Source organism: Empidonax traillii, unplaced genomic scaffold (assembly GCF_003031625.1).
Source record: "Empidonax traillii isolate 1590-97213 ecotype Southwest subspecies unplaced genomic scaffold, ASM303162v1 scaffold87:size1256882, whole genome shotgun sequence".
Classification (NCBI taxonomy): Eukaryota; Metazoa; Chordata; class Aves; order Passeriformes; family Tyrannidae; genus Empidonax; species Empidonax traillii.
This window is the reverse complement of record NW_020955280.1, coordinates 309,952-326,118: the sequence shown is the minus strand read 5'-3', so window position 1 is coordinate 326,118 and position 16,167 is coordinate 309,952. Positions and strand designations below refer to the sequence as shown.

The 16,167-nt window shown below is 59.3% G+C and overlaps 2 protein-coding genes across 3 annotated transcripts; one reads left to right on the top strand and one right to left on the bottom strand.

Annotated features, from left to right (window-relative positions):
* Nucleotides 1-181: 181 nt before the first annotated feature.
* RNF214 (ring finger protein 214) lies at nucleotides 182-7,469 on the top strand. Its single transcript, XM_027881366.1, has 14 exons — nucleotides 182-281; nucleotides 1,142-1,201; nucleotides 1,571-1,711; nucleotides 1,979-2,118; nucleotides 2,645-2,713; nucleotides 3,516-3,612; nucleotides 3,850-3,938; nucleotides 4,113-4,215; nucleotides 4,601-4,699; nucleotides 5,002-5,378; nucleotides 5,818-5,953; nucleotides 6,185-6,292; nucleotides 6,623-6,718; nucleotides 7,214-7,469. The coding sequence occupies exons 3-14, from the start codon at nucleotides 1,577-1,579 to the stop codon at nucleotides 7,277-7,279; spliced, it is 1,515 nt and encodes a 504-aa protein (XP_027737167.1). The 5' UTR covers nucleotides 182-281; nucleotides 1,142-1,201; nucleotides 1,571-1,576; the 3' UTR covers nucleotides 7,280-7,469.
* A 2,439-nt stretch (nucleotides 7,470-9,908) lies between these two features.
* BACE1 (beta-secretase 1) lies at nucleotides 9,909-15,862 on the bottom strand. 2 transcript variants are annotated; one of them, XM_027881354.1, is made up of 9 exons: nucleotides 15,538-15,862; nucleotides 12,145-12,233; nucleotides 11,777-11,993; nucleotides 11,449-11,586; nucleotides 11,223-11,357; nucleotides 10,983-11,084; nucleotides 10,702-10,851; nucleotides 10,418-10,589; nucleotides 9,909-10,335 (listed from the first exon to the last, which is right to left on the bottom strand). In XM_027881354.1, exons 1-9 carry the CDS (start codon nucleotides 15,790-15,792, stop codon nucleotides 10,091-10,093), a joined length of 1,503 nt encoding a protein of 500 aa, XP_027737155.1. In that variant the 5' UTR covers nucleotides 15,793-15,862; the 3' UTR covers nucleotides 9,909-10,090. The 2 variants fall into 2 exon arrangements, with proteins under 2 accessions (XP_027737155.1, XP_027737156.1); XM_027881355.1 differs by having other exon boundaries at nucleotides 9,909-10,332.
* Between the last annotated feature and the right edge of the window lie 305 nt (nucleotides 15,863-16,167).

Sequence of the window (16,167 nt, the reverse complement as noted above, 5' to 3'; positions counted from 1 at the left end):
GGATGGAGCGGGGACGGAGCGGGGATGGAGCGCGGCTGCGGACGGTGACCGATGTGCTCGTTCCACGCAGCGGGACCCCGCTCTCCGCCCCGGAGAGCCCCGGCGAGCCCGGCCCCGGCGCGGAGCCCGACCCCGCGGCCGCCCCTGCCGGCTCCCCCGGCGGCGATGCTGAGCCCGGGGCCGGCGGCGCGGAGGCCGCGGGGCAGAGCGGAGCGGCGGCCGAGGAGCCCGACGAGGAGGAGGCGGCCCCGGCGCGGCCGTCGCAGAACATCGCGGTGCAGGTGGGTGCGGGTCCCCCGGGGCTGTCGGGGTTGGTGGTGTGCGGGGAGAGGTCCCTGAGAGGCCGTTTCGGGAGCCTGGAAGGGCAAAGAACTGGGTAAGTCGAGGCTGGAGGGTAAAACGCATCCAGACGTGCAGCCTTACAGCTGCCGCTGTGACTGTGGCCCTGCGGTTTGAACGGTCTTTAATTAATCTTTAAATTAAAATTTGCCCCCCTTGTGGTTGCATTTGGAGTGCTGTGTCCAGTTCTGAGTTCCCCAGTGCAAGAAAGACAAGGAGCTACTGGAAAGGGTCCAGCGGGGTAATTAGGGGTCTGGAGCATCTCTCTCTGATGGGGAGAGAGTATGGGAGCTGGGCCTGGTTAGTCCAAAAAAGAGAAGACTGAGAGGGAATCTCGTTAATGCATATAAATATCTCAAAGGTGGGTGCCAAGAGGATGATGGCAGACTCTTTTGGTGGTGCCCAGCAACAGGATGAGGAGCAATGGCTATAAACCAAAACATAAGTTTCACCTCAGCTTGAGGAAGAACTTCCATGGAGGGTGGCAGAGCACTGGAACAGCTGCTCAGGGAGGGTGTGGAGACATTCCAAACCCACCTGGATGTGTTCCTGTGTCATGTACTCCAGGTGACCCTGCCTTGGCAAAGGGGTCAGACCAGATGACCTGCAGAGGTCCCTTCCAACCCCAGTTATTCTGTGGCTCTGTGATAAGAATGAAATAAGCGTTGCTTAAGTGGCTGATCAGAATCCAGGGCAGGTTGTTCTCCTGCCACTGGTGTTTCTCCAAGGCTGGTTGATCATCTGGCCAGCCTTGGAGATTTCTCTGGGGTGAGGGTCTGACTGCAACCATCTCCCTTCACAGACCGACTTCAAGGCGGCCGATGCTGACGTGAACACGGATCAGGATATTGAGAAGAACTTGGTGGGTACCAGGTCCAGGCTCAGCTGCTCAGGCTCCCAGGCTGCTGCTCCCGGGCAAAGCAGCTGAAGCTGCTCTTTCCACATTTTGCTTGCCAAAAAAGAATCATTAAGGTTGGATAAGACTTCCAGGATCATCAAAATACCAGCCTTGGAGTCCTTAAGGTGTCCTTGTTAGAGGAGAAAATGCCACACCAGCTGCAGCTTCGAGAAGTGTATCCCTTTGTCTTTTCCAGTCTAGAGAGCCTGAGCTGTGAAAGTGGAAACCATTTACCTGTGGTTCTTGTCGGGGCTCTTTCACAGTGCTGACCTTTCCTGCGTCTCTTTAGCATGAGGGAAGGGGAAGGTTCTCCCTAAACTCTCTCCACTGCAGGACAAGATGATGTCCGAGCGGGCGTTGCTGAAGGAACGCTACCAGGAGGTGCTGGACAAACAGAGGCAGGTGGAGAATCAGCTGCAGGTCCAGCTCAAGCAGCTCCAGCAGCGGAGGGAAGAGGAGATGAAGAACCACCAGGTATCTGGTGAAGTCCTGTTTTTGTTTAACCTGCCCTTTAGTTAATTTTAAAATCCTTATGAACAGGTAGAGAACTTGTGGTCCAGAGTGTCTGTTTCCTGAGTTTCCTCATAATAACCAATATATATCTTGACTGGATCTGCTAAAAAGAAAGAGTTGGCTGTGTAATCTCATTAATCAATCAATTTAAAATAATAATGGATTTTAAATCAAAGCCATTACTTTGAAATTTTGCTCTGTATTTGCATAATGCTTTTTTTACTCCAGGAGATCCTGAAAGCAATTCAAGATGTTACGATCAAGCGAGAAGAGACAAAGAAGAAAATGGAGAAAGAAAAGAAAGAATTCCTGCAGAAAGAGCAGGATCTGAAAGCTGAAATTGAGAAACTCTGTGAGAAAGGGAGAAGGTATTTGTATGGAAAAAAGTGTTTATTTCTGGGGGGGAAAAGGTCTTGCTTAACCCTGATGTTTACCTGATGGAGCAAAGAGCTTTAAACTCTTTGGAAGCAAGGAGTATTGAGGACAGTCCTGTGTGAATGAATTTAGGACAGCCCCTGCGTGTGAATTTGCACTTTTATTCTGTCACGTTGTAGAGGTTGATTTCTTTTATTCTGAGGGCTCAGTACAGGGTTTGGGTAAAGCTCCTTCAGTGATGGCTCCAAGTCCTCAGCCCCTTTCTCCCCTGAGTGGACACTGCAGGGCACGTGCTGCTGGAGGGGCACAGCTCCCTGGCTGAGCCTGGTTCTGTGCCACAGCCTTTGTGCAGTGTCATGACACTGCAGGATTTGTGCTCCGGAGGGTGTTGGCCGCTGTTTTCCCACACACTGAGCGGGGCTGTCCAAGCCCAGGGTGTGCAGGGATTTGCCAGGGGGGGCTTTGAGAGTGGGCACTGCACTGTCCTGACTCCAGCTGTGCTGTCCTGTTTCTGTGCAGGTTGCTGAAAGAGCAGGAGGAGAAGGAAAACAAGATTGCCTCTCTGATTGCAGAGCAGTCTGATGAGAAGTAAGGCTCTTATCCATTACCTGATTAATGCTGCTCAATGCACTTTTCCTTCCTGTCATTTTGCCATGGCGTGAATCTGATGCTCCTGGTGGGATAGAGCAGAGAGAACGATCCAGCAGTGCTGGCCAGTTACATACTCTAAGGGTTGTGTTTCCTCTTCCAGCATTGGATCTCTGGATTAAATCCTCTTTGATCCCGGTCACAAGCAGGCTCCCTGATACTTGTGACATAAAGATCCCACAAGATTAAAGTTTGTACTTGGTGGATTGACTCAGCTTGTAACTGTACCTCTGACTGAGTTTTAACTTCCCAGAATTAGGGCAGACTGATTTCCCTGTCTGTTCCCCACAGCTGCCCAGCCACACTGAACTGTGGCACGCTGGGGCATTTAAAGCTGGGCAGAGGAGCTCCAGATCCAGGTGTTCCCATAGCACAGGTGGAAATGCCCAGCTTTGAACAGCATAGTTCTGTGTGCTGCTTGGATTGGTTCCTGGGTCACACCTGTGCACCCTGCTCTGAAATTGGACCAAATTATCCCACGGGGAATTCCTCTCTTCTTGTTTTGCCCAGCGTGTTTGCACACTGGTCAGTTGTGTGCTCTGGAACAGCTCGCTCCTGGCGCAATTACCTCTGCAGCCCAGGGTGCACAGTGCCTGGTGTCATGGTCTGGAAGCTGCTGATCTTCCACAGTTCCACCCCATCCAGAGCTCCTGGGATCGATCCCTTTGTGGGAATCTGTCAGCACTCCTGCTCTGTGCCATTCCGGTGCCTGAGCCTGAGGAGGCTCCTGTTCTGTGTGCAGGCAGCTGTGGGAGATGGAGCTGGACAAGCTGAAGAACCAGCACAATGAAATCAACAGGAACATTCTTGAGGAGACAGAACGGGCCTGGAAAGCAGAGGTAACTCCTTCCCTGCAAAGTGGTTGGTTTGAGGTTCCAGATCAGGAGCAGTTGAGGACGAGGCCAAGTCCCACTTTGTGGGACAAGAGGAAAGATAAACAAGTCCCAGTGCAGTAAACATTAGTGAGGAGCAGTGCCTGGTGCACCGAGCATGAGTCTTGTGGAGAGACTATGGTCTGGCAGCAAGAAATGAGTCAGTACAGAAACTGCTCTTCATGTGGGGCCTCTCTCCATTAGATCCTGTCCCTGGAGAGCCGGAAGGAGCTGCTGGTGTTGAAACTAGAAGAAGCAGAGAAAGAAGCAGAGCTACACCTCACCTACCTCAAGTAAGTCTATGCAGTGTCAGGAGTGGCAGGGAGGGTAACTCAGGTGTTCCTACATCCCATCTCCTCTTCCTCTCCTTACACTGGGGATGAGGGGAAGGGAAGAGGTTGTGGGGGGGGTTTACTTGCTCCCACTTTGCTGTCAGTGAGAGCACAGTTGCAAGTGGGAAAGTTTAGTTGTGCTTGCAGGTCTGCGCCGCCCACGCTGGAGACGATGAGGCCAAAGCAGGAGTGGGAGATGAGGCTGAACAGGATACGAATGACCAAGGAAACTGTCCGAGTAAGTCCCTGCTGAACTCTCCCAGCGTAGCAGTGAGCAGTTCTTCACATCCACACTGCTTTGCATGCTTAGCTCCAGCCCTCTCTGGGAGGGGACCGAGCCCCCAAAAAGCTGTGTGCCCAAAAGCATGCACAGTCAGTCAGCCTTTGCAGGCAGCTGCAGAGATCTTCTGCCTCTTCAGGCTCATGCATGTGGATCAGCTCTGTGGACATGATCTGTGATGGGTTATTGGCAGAAGCACTTAGTTTCTCCCTCTGGGTCCTTTTTCCTGACTCCTGTGGAACCTAACAGTGCCACTTTAGGACCTGCAGCTGCCCCGGAGCTGAGAATGCCCCAGACTTCCTCAGGTTTGATGAATGTGTCTGTTTTCTTCCCTCTCTGGTAGGATCAGTTCAACGACCACATCCAGATGGTGAGGAATGGCACAAAGCTGAGCAGCCTCCCACAGATCCCGACGCCGACGCTGCCGCCTCCGCCCTCAGAAGTGAGTGTCTCTCCAGCTCCACAGGAGGGGCTGGCCAGGCCCTGGCACAGCCTGCCCGCTGGCCTGGCCACAGCCCTGCTGTGCTGTGCGTGTGGGATGGTGTGTTCTGGAGCCCTGTGCCCAGTCCCTGCCTCTCTGGGCTTTACTACCGTCCCTGGAGAGGAGGGGAAGGGGCTCCTTCCCTTGCCAGCTGCCAGTGGCATCATTCCATCTGTCTGAATGGGGAGGAGGGCACTCGGCTCTGCATCCAGGTGGGCTTGCTCTAACCAGCCTTTCCTTCTTCGCCTGTTTTTCTTCCTCAGACAGATTTCATGCTGACGGCATTCCAGCCCAACCCATCCCTTACTCCCCGGCTCCCCTTTCCCATCGGACCCGTCCCCGTTCCCATGGTCATGCCGAGCGCCGATCCTCGGGCGCTCTCCTTCCCTCTGCTGAACCCCGCCATCTCCAGGCCCAACCAGCCCTCCCCACCCCTGCCTGCCTCCCAGGGGAGGAACAGCCCCGTGGTGGCATCGCTCGTCGGCACGCACAGCCCTCACATGCCTCCCGCCGCCTCCATCCCTCCTCCGCCCGGCCTGGGCGGGGTGAACGTCGCTCCCGAGTTCCACAGGCCCCAGCCGGCCGACAAGCTGGAAAAGCTGCTGGAGAAGTTGTTGACTCGGTTTCCACAGTGCAACAAGTAAGTGTCTGGCCTTGTTTTTCCGGAGAGCGAGGGCTTGTGTGTGAGAGATGGGAGCTGGCATCGGGGGAAGGAGGGCTCCTCCTGGCGTGTGTGGGATCTGGGTGAAGGGAAGGAAGGCTGAAGGTGTGGAGCAAAGGCTGGTGGTCTCCATCAGATTTGCCACAGTGCTGGGAATGAGAACCTCCTGGAGCTTTGAAGGTCAGCGGGGATGCTTGGGCACAGCCAGGAGGCCCCCTCCTTTCCCTGGGCGTTCCCTGCTCTTTTCCCAGCATTCTGGGGAGAGAAACTCCTCAGCATTGTGATTCACCTCACTTGGGAAGGTAGACATTTAGAGCACGCGCTCCTCTGCAGCGACACGGCTTCCCCTGGGGCAGGGCTGGCGGAGGGTCCCTGTCTGTGGGGACTGGGAGCTCTTAGCAGGCTGCTTTCCACACAGGGCCCAGCTCACCAACATCCTGCAGCAGATCAAGACAGCTCGGAAGACCATGGCCGGGCTGACCATGGAGCAGCTGAACCAGCTGGTAGCGGCCAAGCTGGCGGAGCAGCAGGAGCAGGCAGCGGCCGGGGCGCAGGTGGGACAGCGTGGGGGCTGCTGGAAGGGGGGCCCTGGGGAGCAGGGAGAGCTGCGCCTGCTCCCTGGATCCCCACAGAGCTCGGGCTGTGCGTCAGGGCTGTCCCCCGGGCTCCCCTTTCTGCTGACGGCGGCGTAACCAGGGAGAGGTTTTCCCTGGGGTGGCTCGGGGTGACTCGTCTGCCCTTTCCTCCCGGGCTGTTGTGATTGTGCCTCCTTTGTCCTGCTGCAGCCCCTCAGCCGGATCAGGGCCCCCATGTTCTCTGCTCCGCTGCCTCAGATCAGCACTCCCGTGTTCCTGCCCCCGGCCCAGGTCGCCTACCCTGGAACGGCGTCACACGTAAGGCTGTTTGGATTCCCTGGTACAAAGGAGAGGGAGGGAGCCTGGCTGGGAGGTGGCTGAAGGGATGAGCCCATGGAGCTGGGAGCTCTCTCTCCTCACACAGCTACTCAGGCTGGTGGGGTGAGGACAGGATTAGAGGCACAGATCCATTGTGCTTCACGTTGGGGAAGAGGGGAATGGTGACGAGATGTGTCAGTGGCTCTCACAGCGTGTGGTGGCAGAGGGAGGGACTGGGCAGCCTGTGGCTTCAGGCTGCAGCTGAATATGTGATCAGAGCTGGGTGTCTGACTTCCCTGCTTCTTTCTGTTCCCTCACTGCCTGTCCCAGACCCCATCAGCCTGTAAGCTGTGTCTGATGTGCCAGAAGCTCGTGCAGCCCGGTGACCTTCACCCCATGGCCTGCTCGCATGTGCTGCACAAGGAGGTGAGTGTTCCCTGCTGCTCGGGGCTTCCTCCTCATCCTTCCAAGTGCTGATTCCCTTCCCGAGTCCCTGTGGTACTGGCACCTTGCCAGAAGGGGACGATCAATAAACAATTCCTTGCATCCTGTCATCCCATCCTTTCCGTAATCTTAAGTGTGGCCACTGGGTGGTGGCTTTAAGAACAGGCTGCCCTTGTTCCTGTCCCTGAGCCTGTTCTCTTTGCTGTGAGGGTTAGACCCTGGAGCAGGACAGCCTGGAAGGATCTAGAACAGAGGGTGAGGGGAGAGAGCTGCCACTGCTGCCCAGGTGTCTGGGCCGGGGGGGCTGGACAGGAGCTCTTGGGAAGAGGAGGAGGAGAGCTCCCTTCTCATGGTTACCTACTGAGGGAGGCTGTGAGGAGCAAAGGACACTGAAAATGAGTGTCCTGGCAGCACTGCTGGGGACAATGACACCTCTGGGTTGTGCCAGTAGCTCTTGACTAACTCTCTCTTTTCCAGTGCATCAAATTCTGGGCACAAACCAACACGAATGACACTTGCCCCTTTTGCCCAAGCCTCAAATGACGGCTGCTGGAACAACGTGGGCCCACAGGAGGAGTTGCTGTGAATAGACAGGATCAGTTCTAAGATTTCTACAGTTCTATATTTATACGATCATGTATACACATGTACATTTTTATTATATAGGTAATGTGTGTATAGAAAGTCTGTATACATACAAATTCATAAATAAAGTGTGTATATTATGCAGTGATTTGCTGCTGCTCCTCATTCCTTAAGTCCGCAGCCTCACTGGCTTCTTCCAAACGAGGGTTAGTGTCACCTGCTTGGAGGCACACTGGCTCCTGCAGCCACCTTTTCCCACTTGGATCCCAGCAGCTCCTTTTCCAGGGCCATACCCCATGACTGGATGCCTCACCACCCCATTCCTCAGTGTCCTGGTCCCCTGCCGGTCATCACCTGTTTTTTCCCCCCCTCTTGGCAATGAAAAGGTTGCAGATAAAGACGATTGTTTTTTTTTGGTGGTCTTTTTTTAATGTCATAATAATTTACCGTGTTAACATTCATTGTTCTTACATAGACACTGGGTTACAGAGTACTGGAGCCTCCAGCGACAGCCCCTGGTCCCATCCTGTCCCATCCCCTGCTGTCACCGGGCCCTGGGGAGGGAGCAGATGGACACGGCTGCGCTGCAGCTCAGGATAAACCAACCTGTCACAATTCCTGCTTTCCCCTGTCCTGTACTTTCTCCTAAAGCACGGGCTGAGGCACCAACCCTTTCTCCATGGATTTCGGTGGGATTACGAGGTGCTCAGCACCACTGAAAATCTTGCACTGACTCTCTAAAAATTCCCCCCCCCCTCCTTAGCGGTCTGCAGCAGGAATTCGGTGCTGCTGGAGGCCCCTCTGCCTCGGGGTGGGCAGGGAAGCCCCCCTGGTGCAGCACCTGAGCTCGGCCGCAGATCCTTCTCCGCGCACGCACACGCTGGCAGCGTGTTTTAAGGCAGTGGTCCACAACAGAGTCTCTGGGGTCCTGGGCAGGCACGAGGGTGGGGGAGAGAACGTTGCCCTCTCGCATGGAGCGGCTGGATGCAGTTTTGGAGCAGGGATGGGGGTGGGGGCGGGTGCTGTGTGAGCGCACTGGGAGTGAGGTGGGACAGTGTGGGGGCTGTTGTGGCGGTGCCCATGCGAGGGCTGGCTTCCTCCTACACTGCATGTGTTTCCTGGCTCCCTCGCTGCTTTTCCAAAGAAATGTTTATCTGCAGGATTTAGTTAACAAGCTTTACACTTGGTGATTGCTGCGGTCCCTCAGCCTGTCCCCACCTGACCTGGTTGCTCCGCTCCTGCACGTGTTTAAGCACTTTCCTATCCAGGTTGGAGGCAGAGAAGCAAGGGAATACAGCACTACCACTGCTGCAAGGTCACGGGTGTCTGCCCTGGGGAAGGGACAGTGATCCTGCAGCACAGGGAGGAGGGGAGGGTTGTCCTCACACACCGAAAAATCCTCCCTGTGCTGCAGGAACACCACGAGGACAAAAGTGCTCAGTGTCCTTTCGGCTTGTGAGCCACTGCCCTGTGGGCTCCAGCCCTGCCTTCCTCCTGCTCCTCCTCCTCAAACCAGCTGGGACTCCCTCACCATCGTGCGCTCCCACCGAGCACATCACTGCGGTGCCACGGGTGGTGGTCATGGCCCAAGGACTGAGCAGAGGGCTAAAACGATTAAAAAAAAACCCCAAAACGAAACAGGACTGACCCCTAACGCTGGGTTTGGAACAGTGGCTTTCAGGGCTAGAATTAAAAAGAGAGATACATGGGTATATTGTACAGGTGAGAGGCGGCTGTTGTCTGCACACCCACGCGGGTGGGACCTGCTATGTACACGCTCCGACTGCGCTACCAGTGACTCGCTTTGTAAAAAAAAAAAAAAAAAAACCAGAAATAAATACAACCATGTGTTTAAAAAAGAACAAATGCTGCAGTCCCCACAGCTGCTGCCTGTCCCCAGGCTGCCAGGGTGTCCCCCAGCCGGGGCCTGGACACGTGGAGTGAGCGGAGAGGAGCCGCCGTGCCCCACGCCGTGGGACGTGCTGGAGGTGAGGCCGGGGGGGCTGCAGGGGGGGCCCAGGCTCCCCTATGGCTTTTGAAGGGGTGGGTGGGCTGGGGAGCAGCCGGTGCCGGGAACTTGGGTCTCTTCTGGCACCGGCTCCTCCGTGGCAGCCGCTGCTGATGCTGGAAGGGAGGGCAGGGAGTTGCCCATCCCATGGGGAGTGGGGAGAACGTGGGTGCCTGCTCCTGCCAGTCCTGGGACAGGATGAGTGGCTGCTCCTGCCTGTGTTGGGAGGGCAGGGTGGGCACAGAAGTCCTGGGGCTGGCAGCAGTGGGGGACAGTTTGGGAGGGCAGGGAAACGCCAGAGTGAGCAGTGTACAGGGGTGAGCCATGTATGGGGGAGCAGGAGGGTGGGAGGGAAAGATGTGTCCAGGCAGCCCCAGGCTGGCTCTTTGGGGAGGCTCTGGGATGATCCCCAGAGTCCAGCTCAGTGCAGGGAGCCACGGGGAAGGCACGGCCACAGGGCACGTGCGTGCAGCTCCCTGCACAGAGAACCTGGGCCAGCGGCTTCCCGGTGGGGTGAGCAGAGAAGGGATGCACAGGGGTAGAAGGGGACAGGCAGGGGATGGCTCATCAGTGTCACTCCATCAAGCTCTTGCTGTGGGTCTCAGATGAACAGAGCCCGGACACGGGGCTCCCACAGCCGTTCCCGGCTGCTGGCCCTGGCGCACACCGAGTCCCCGAGTCCTGGGCAGAGGGTCTGAGCTCCCCACGCTGCTGTCCTGCCCCCGGACCAGGCCCCTCACCTGCGGCCCCGCGCTCCGCCGTCACTTCAGCAGGGATATGTCGTCGGCGAAGTCGTCGTGGTCCCGGCGCAGGCAGCGGAAGCATCGCCACTGGAACACCATGAGGCAGAGGGGCAGCATGAAGAGGGCGCAGATGGCTGCCATGACGTAGGCGATGGTCATCAGGGTGGACTCGTCCGTCTGCGGGATGTTGTAGCCGCAGTCCTCCATGTTGGAGTGCAGGTGGGGCCCGTCCACCGCGGCCGTCCGGAACTCGTCGTGCACTGTTGGGGGGAAGGCACAGCTCTGGCCACTGCACTCCCACGGCCCCTCTGCCCTTCTCTCCCTCCCTCCAGGCCCAGTGCTCACCGTGGCAGGCGCTGACAGCGAAGCCGATGCGCTTGCGGGCACGGTCGAAGACCACGTAGAAGCCCTCCATGATCACGGCGCCCATGACGGTGCCGGTGGAGGACTGGGAGATGGCAAACTTGTAGCAGTCGTCCTGAGAAGTGGCCACGTCCTCCACCGGGCGCAGGTATTGCTGCAGGGACAGAGGTGCCGTCGGGAAAGGGGGCAGGGAGGCAGCTGTGCCCACCCAGGGTGGTCCTGCTGGTCCTGCCACTCCAGCCCACTCTGGCTGGGCCAGCGCTCACCTGGGGCAGGATGGTGATCCGGAAGGACTGGTTGGTGGCCTCCCCCATCAGGTAGAGGGACAGGACCGGGAAGATGTGCCAGGGGGTGGTGCCGACCTGCCAGCAAACCAGCTGCTCCCCCAGCCAGAAGCCATCCGGGAACTTCTCCGTCTGCCAGAGGGAAAGGGGAGGTGAGCGGAGCCAAGGTGGGCAGGCAGCAGAGATGCCAGGCTGGTGAGGGGCAGCTCTGCTGCCCCCAGCCCTGGGGATGTGCCCATGGGGAAGTGATAGGTTTCACTGACCGAAGATGCTGTTTTGATGGATTTCACTGCAGCTTCAAACACCTTCTTTGGCAGCCTGAGGTTGGTGGTCCCACTGTCCACGATGCTCTTGTCATAGTTGTACTGGGGGCAGAAGAGGAGGGGTGACCCAGGTGCAGGACCCCAGCCCTGCTCCCCTCCCGGCCCCTCAACCAGCAGCAGGTGCCTCCAGCGCCATGGCCCAGCTGAGCCCGGGGGGCAGGTGCCCTGGTGCCCCCTCACCTCTTTGCAGTCCATGTTCAGGTCCTGCCCGTTGACCTCCAGCTTGACAATGATGACCTCATAGTACCACTCCTTGCGGATGGGGGTGTACCAGATGTCCCCCACGTACAGCGAGCGGTCGATGCCGCCGATGATCTGCAGCGGAGACACAAAGGTGAGGCCACCACGCGCCACCAGAGCCCCGTGGGAGCCCCTGGCAGCCTCCCCCTGCCTGCAGAGCCCTCACCATGCTGCCTCCCACCGAGGCCACGGCCTCCGTCTCGTTGGGCGAGAAGCCCGTCCCACACAGCTGCAGGGAGAAGATGTTGGGCACCCGAGTCTGCTTCACCAGGGAGTCAAAGAAGGGCTCCAGGCTGTCGTCAGGCTGGCGGGAGGAGAAAAGAGGCAGGACAGGGATGCATCGGTGCTGTCCCTTCTCCAGGGGCTCTCCGTGCCCAGGGGAGCTCCCTTCACTGTGGGGGGGACTGCTGTGCCCCAGGGGACAAACAGAGCCAAGGGAAGAGGCAACTGAAGCCTGCTCATGCAGGGCCAGGCTGCTGCCAGCCAGGACTCACCCGGGCAATCTCAGCGTACGCCAGCCCCAGGATCCCTTCCCAGTTGGAGCCATTGATGAAGAATTTGTCTGACTCTGTGATGGCAGCAATGTTGGCTCTGACAGTGACATTGGGGCCGTGGGGGATGGTGACCAGGTCAGTGCCCAGTTCCCCTTCCCACTTGCCCTGGGTGTAGGGCACATACACCCCTTTCCGCAGGTCGCGGTAGGTGCTGGACCTGCAAAGGCATCGAAGGGATGAGTAAGACTGGAAGGGGTCGTGTGGATCTTCTACTTGGTAGGGTCTGGCCAGACCCCCAGCAAGAAGGGGCAGCGTGCCACTGTGGGGCTGGGACAGTGGCTCTGCTCTGTGTCCCCCCACATACTCACAGCTGCCGCTGGTAGTATCTCCGGAGGAAGGGGTGTGGCGCAGCTCCCACAGCAAAGTTACTGCTCCCCGTGTCCACCAGGATGTTCAGCTGGAGAAGAGAGACAGGGAGGTGCATGAGTGCAGCGGGACCCTCTTTTGCTGTGCACAGAGAGGAGAGGAGAAGGTGGCAGAGCAGGAGGCAGCGACATCAGGGTGTTGAACAACAAAGCAAACAGCGTCTGGCACCGTGCAAACAGAGCATGAGCTCCTCGCTCAGCATGGCCTGGCCTCAGCCCCACAATCCACAGGATTTGGGAAGCACCTGGCAGGTGTCATGAGTCTGAAGAGGAGCAGCAAGACAGGGTGCATAGGTTCCCCTTGCCAGGAAAGCTGATTTGCTGGCAGAGCTGGTGGGAAGGATCGATAGTCCGTGGCCCCCGTGGATCGCTGCGCCCGCTAATCACCACCCATATGCCGAGCCCAGCTCCTGATCCATTCCTGCCTGTGCGGGATTACCAGGTTTGGCAAACATCCCACCGGCAGGGCCGGGAGCAGGCCAGCTGGATCCTGCCCCCAGCTGACCCCTGCCTGTGGCCCTTGCGGGGAGCGGGGATGGACTGCCAGGGCGGGATTGCCGGAGTGGGACTGCTGGGGTGGGATTGCTGGAGCAGGAGCGGGGCTCCCCACCCTGCAGGGCAGCAGTGCCTGGGCTGAGCCCTCACCCCAGCCCCGGGGGCTGCTTCACAGCACCACCCCAGCCAGCACTGCCAGGGCTTCGGCCCTTAATCTGTGGAGTCAGAGGGGAGAGAAGGAGGTTAATGCGCTTGTGCTAATCGCAGGAGTGCTGGGCTGCAGCTGCTGAGCGTTCTCCACGGCCACCTGACAGGGGCTGCCACGTCCTGGGTGCCCTGTGCCCCAGCCCTGCCATCCTGCACTGGGGGACAGGCCTCCCCTGCCTAGCTTCTTGCCATGGGGAATGTTTCAGGCCATGGGTAAAGATCAGAGAGGCACATTTGCCCCTCCAGTATCCACCCTGGGCGAGTGCCAGCTCAGCGCCCGCTGCACAGCCCCACCTTCCCCTGGCAACCGCTCCCAGGGCTGTTCCCAGTTCTGTGGTGGGTCATTAGGGGCCACCTGCTCCACACAGCTCATCTCCAACCTCCAGGGCACCCAGAGGAGACAGGTCTCCCTGGAGAAAGACCTGCTGAGCTGATGCTGCAGGGAGAGAAGGAAGCGAGGAAGAGCTTTTGCTCTCACAGGCTCCATCCTGCTGACAGGGTCACGCACAGGACCCACGTGGAGAGGACCCAGATCCTTGAGACTCAGCCCAGCCATCCATTCAGGCCAGGACACAGCACGTGAACCGGCGAGGCCAGGACATGTGTGACAGGGATGCTTGTCTGAAACCTGTCCCTGGAAGTGACAGCCCCTCCGGGCACCTCGGCAGCAGCGCTGGCTCCGTGCCACGCGTGTCCTAGTGCTGAGTGCGGCTCCTGGGGACCAAGCCTGTGCCATCTGTCCCAAAACACTGGCTCCCGACGCTTGTCTCACCCCTCTTCCCTCTGTGTTTATGAATCAGCCAGTCCTGGGGAGCCAGGGAAACCAACACGCCTGGGCACATGGAGTGTGTGAGCAATCGGCTGCTGACGGTGACTTGGCAGCGCAGCACAGCTCAGAACCAAAATTAAAGCACAAGAGGATACAGAAACTCCCTTGTCAGCACCAGGAAGGTGAAAGGAAAGCTGAGGAGCTGGATCACCGTCTCCCTGCCGTATGTGACCCTTCGGGAAGGATGCACGCACCCCTCGGGACAAATATGCCCCTGATTTCCTGCGAAGGCACAGCCAAACTCTTTCATATGAATCCTCTAATTCCATTACAGCGCCTGGAGGGATTTTGCTCCAGCACACACACACACGCACAGGCACCACGTTCGCATTTGGAAGCGATCCAAGGCTGGAAGATGCTGCCCAAAAGGGCAACTGGCTCCGGAACGCACGAGTGCCTGGGAACAGGTGGTTAGCACGGAAATTATCTGGCAGCTGCGACACGTGGCAGGCAGGAGATGATGAAATCACATTTAAAACTAGATTTTAGAAATAATCTCCTCCCTTTTTTCCCCCTAAACGCGCCCTGCCAGAGCAGAGAATAAATCCCAGGCACACAGGGACAACACGACGCTGCTCCCAGAGATCCGATTTTCGTGGTGGTGACATGATTCTCCCGTCCACGGCTCACGTCTCGCTCACATGGCTCTCCCCCACCACGCACACAGGGCACAGCCAGCTCGTGGGGTAAAAGCCAGTCTTTATTTCAGAGCCTGTGTGGGTGCTGGGTGTTTCGGCAGCACCCAAAAAGTGGCGGTGGCAGACACGAGGGAACGTGGCCCCGAGCTGGGAGGAGTGCGGAGCCTCGAGCGATGAGCTGGCCCGCTCCAGTCCCTGAGTCAGACCTGCTGCTGGCAGCAAGGGGGTCAGTACAGGCACAGGGGGATTTGGCAGCAGGAGCCTCCAGGATCTCACCCAAACAGAGAGGAGGAGCTGCTAGCCCTGCGCTGAGTGACCTGGCCATCAGCACCCATCCTGTCCCCAGTAGGAAGGCACACGGTGCCACAACGTGAGCTGGGCAGCGCAGCTCCAGGACGTGAGGGATGCTGACAGAAAGATGGAGAAGGAGCAGAGGCTGGTGATGCACCAGCTCCCTTTCCAGTCAGCCCACCCCGTTTTCCTGCCCTTTGCTTCCCCATGCTGTCCCGGCTCCTGTGCAGGGACAGCCTGCACGAGATCTCCGGGAAAACAAAGCTCCGGAGGTTTTCTGGAGCATTTCCCCAGGTCGGGAGCGGCACGCGGACCCGGGCAGCAGCTGCGCCAGCGGCTCCGCTGGGAGGAACGCGCCAAGCACGGCTTGGCCGTGGCTTCTTCGTGTCTGGCTGTGCCCGCTCCAGGCGGGCGCGGGGCTGTGCAGCCACATCCCACCCTCTCGCTGCCCACACATGGCGACAGCTCCTGAGTGGCAGCAAGCTTTGGCTCGGGAGAGAGGATGGATGGAAGGAGGGAGGGAGGGATGGAAGGGGGAAGGGATGGATGGAGGGATGCAGCCCCGCACGCAGAGGCACACGCAGCACCCGCTGCCTCTCCCAGGAGTGCCCGGCTAGCCCGGGAGCGATGGGGTGACCTTCGGCGGGCGCCTGCGGCCAGCCTTCACCAAAAGCCAGCAGGAAAAGCATCACCCGAGCGATGAGGAACGACGGGAAGCCCGGACTGTGCGGCGAGAGCCGCGCAGCCATGGTGGCACCCGCAGAGCCTCTGCTCTGCGACCCCAGAGAGGGACCCGCAGCCCCCCGGGGTGCGAGGAATGCAGGGGGGATGCAGGGGATGCGAGAGATGCGGGGGATCCATCTCCTCCCACCTCACCTTCTGCGGGGGGCTGCCCACCGTCATCTCCACATAGTACCCCTGCCCGGACTTGCCCCGCAGGTTGTCGATCATCTCCACGAAGCTGCCGGCGCGCTCGGTCTCGGCGTCCAGCGGCGCCCGGCGCTGCCGGAGCCCCGACGGCGGGGCCGCTCCGCCCCGCAGCGGCAGCCGGATGCGCGGCGGGGCCGGGAGGGCGCGCACGACCCCCAGCCACAGCAGCAGCAGCAGCAGCCAGGGCCAGGCGGGCGCCATGGCCGCGGGGGAGCCCCTCGGGGGGACGCGGTCAGCGGGCCCGCAGCGCCCCGCGCCTCGGCGGGGCGGCCGCGCCGGGGCGGGCGGGCGGCGCGGCGGCGGCGGGCATGGCGGCGCGGCCGGACCCGCCCCGGAAAGCCCGCCCGCCGGCGGAAGCGCTGCCGGGGAGACCCGCCCCGGCCGTCCCCGCTGCCGCCGTCCCTCTCCCGGCCCCCGTCCCCGTGCCCGTCCCGCTCCCCGGTGCCGGTGCCGGTCCCGCCGGGATGCGCTGCGGGTGGTACCCACGCGTCGCCATGGCAACCGCAGCCCCCTGCGGCCCTGCCGCGGTGACGTCATGTGTCCCGCCTCCCTGCCGGCCAATCCACTGCCGAGCAT

Excerpts from the sequence above, each read along its gene's own strand:
- RNF214 (XM_027881366.1), top strand. The coding sequence starts at position 1,577 with ATGATGTCCGAGCGGGCGTTGCTGAAGGAACGCTACCAGGAGGTGCTG. Across the intron at positions 5,954-6,184 it reads AGGCAGCGGCCGGGGCGCAG|CCCCTCAGCCGGATCAGGGC; the intron begins GTGGGACAGCGT and ends GTCCTGCTGCAG. Across the intron at positions 6,719-7,213 it reads CGCATGTGCTGCACAAGGAG|TGCATCAAATTCTGGGCACA; the intron begins GTGAGTGTTCCC and ends TCTCTTTTCCAG.
- BACE1 (XM_027881354.1), bottom strand. The coding sequence starts at position 15,792 with ATGGCGCCCGCCTGGCCCTGGCTGCTGCTGCTGCTGCTGTGGCTGGGG. Across the intron at positions 12,234-15,537 it reads TGGGCAGCCCCCCGCAGAAG|CTGAACATCCTGGTGGACAC; the intron begins GTGAGGTGGGAG and ends TCTCTTCTCCAG. Across the intron at positions 10,852-10,982 it reads CCATCAAAACAGCATCTTCG|ACGGAGAAGTTCCCGGATGG; the intron begins GTCAGTGAAACC and ends TCCCTCTGGCAG.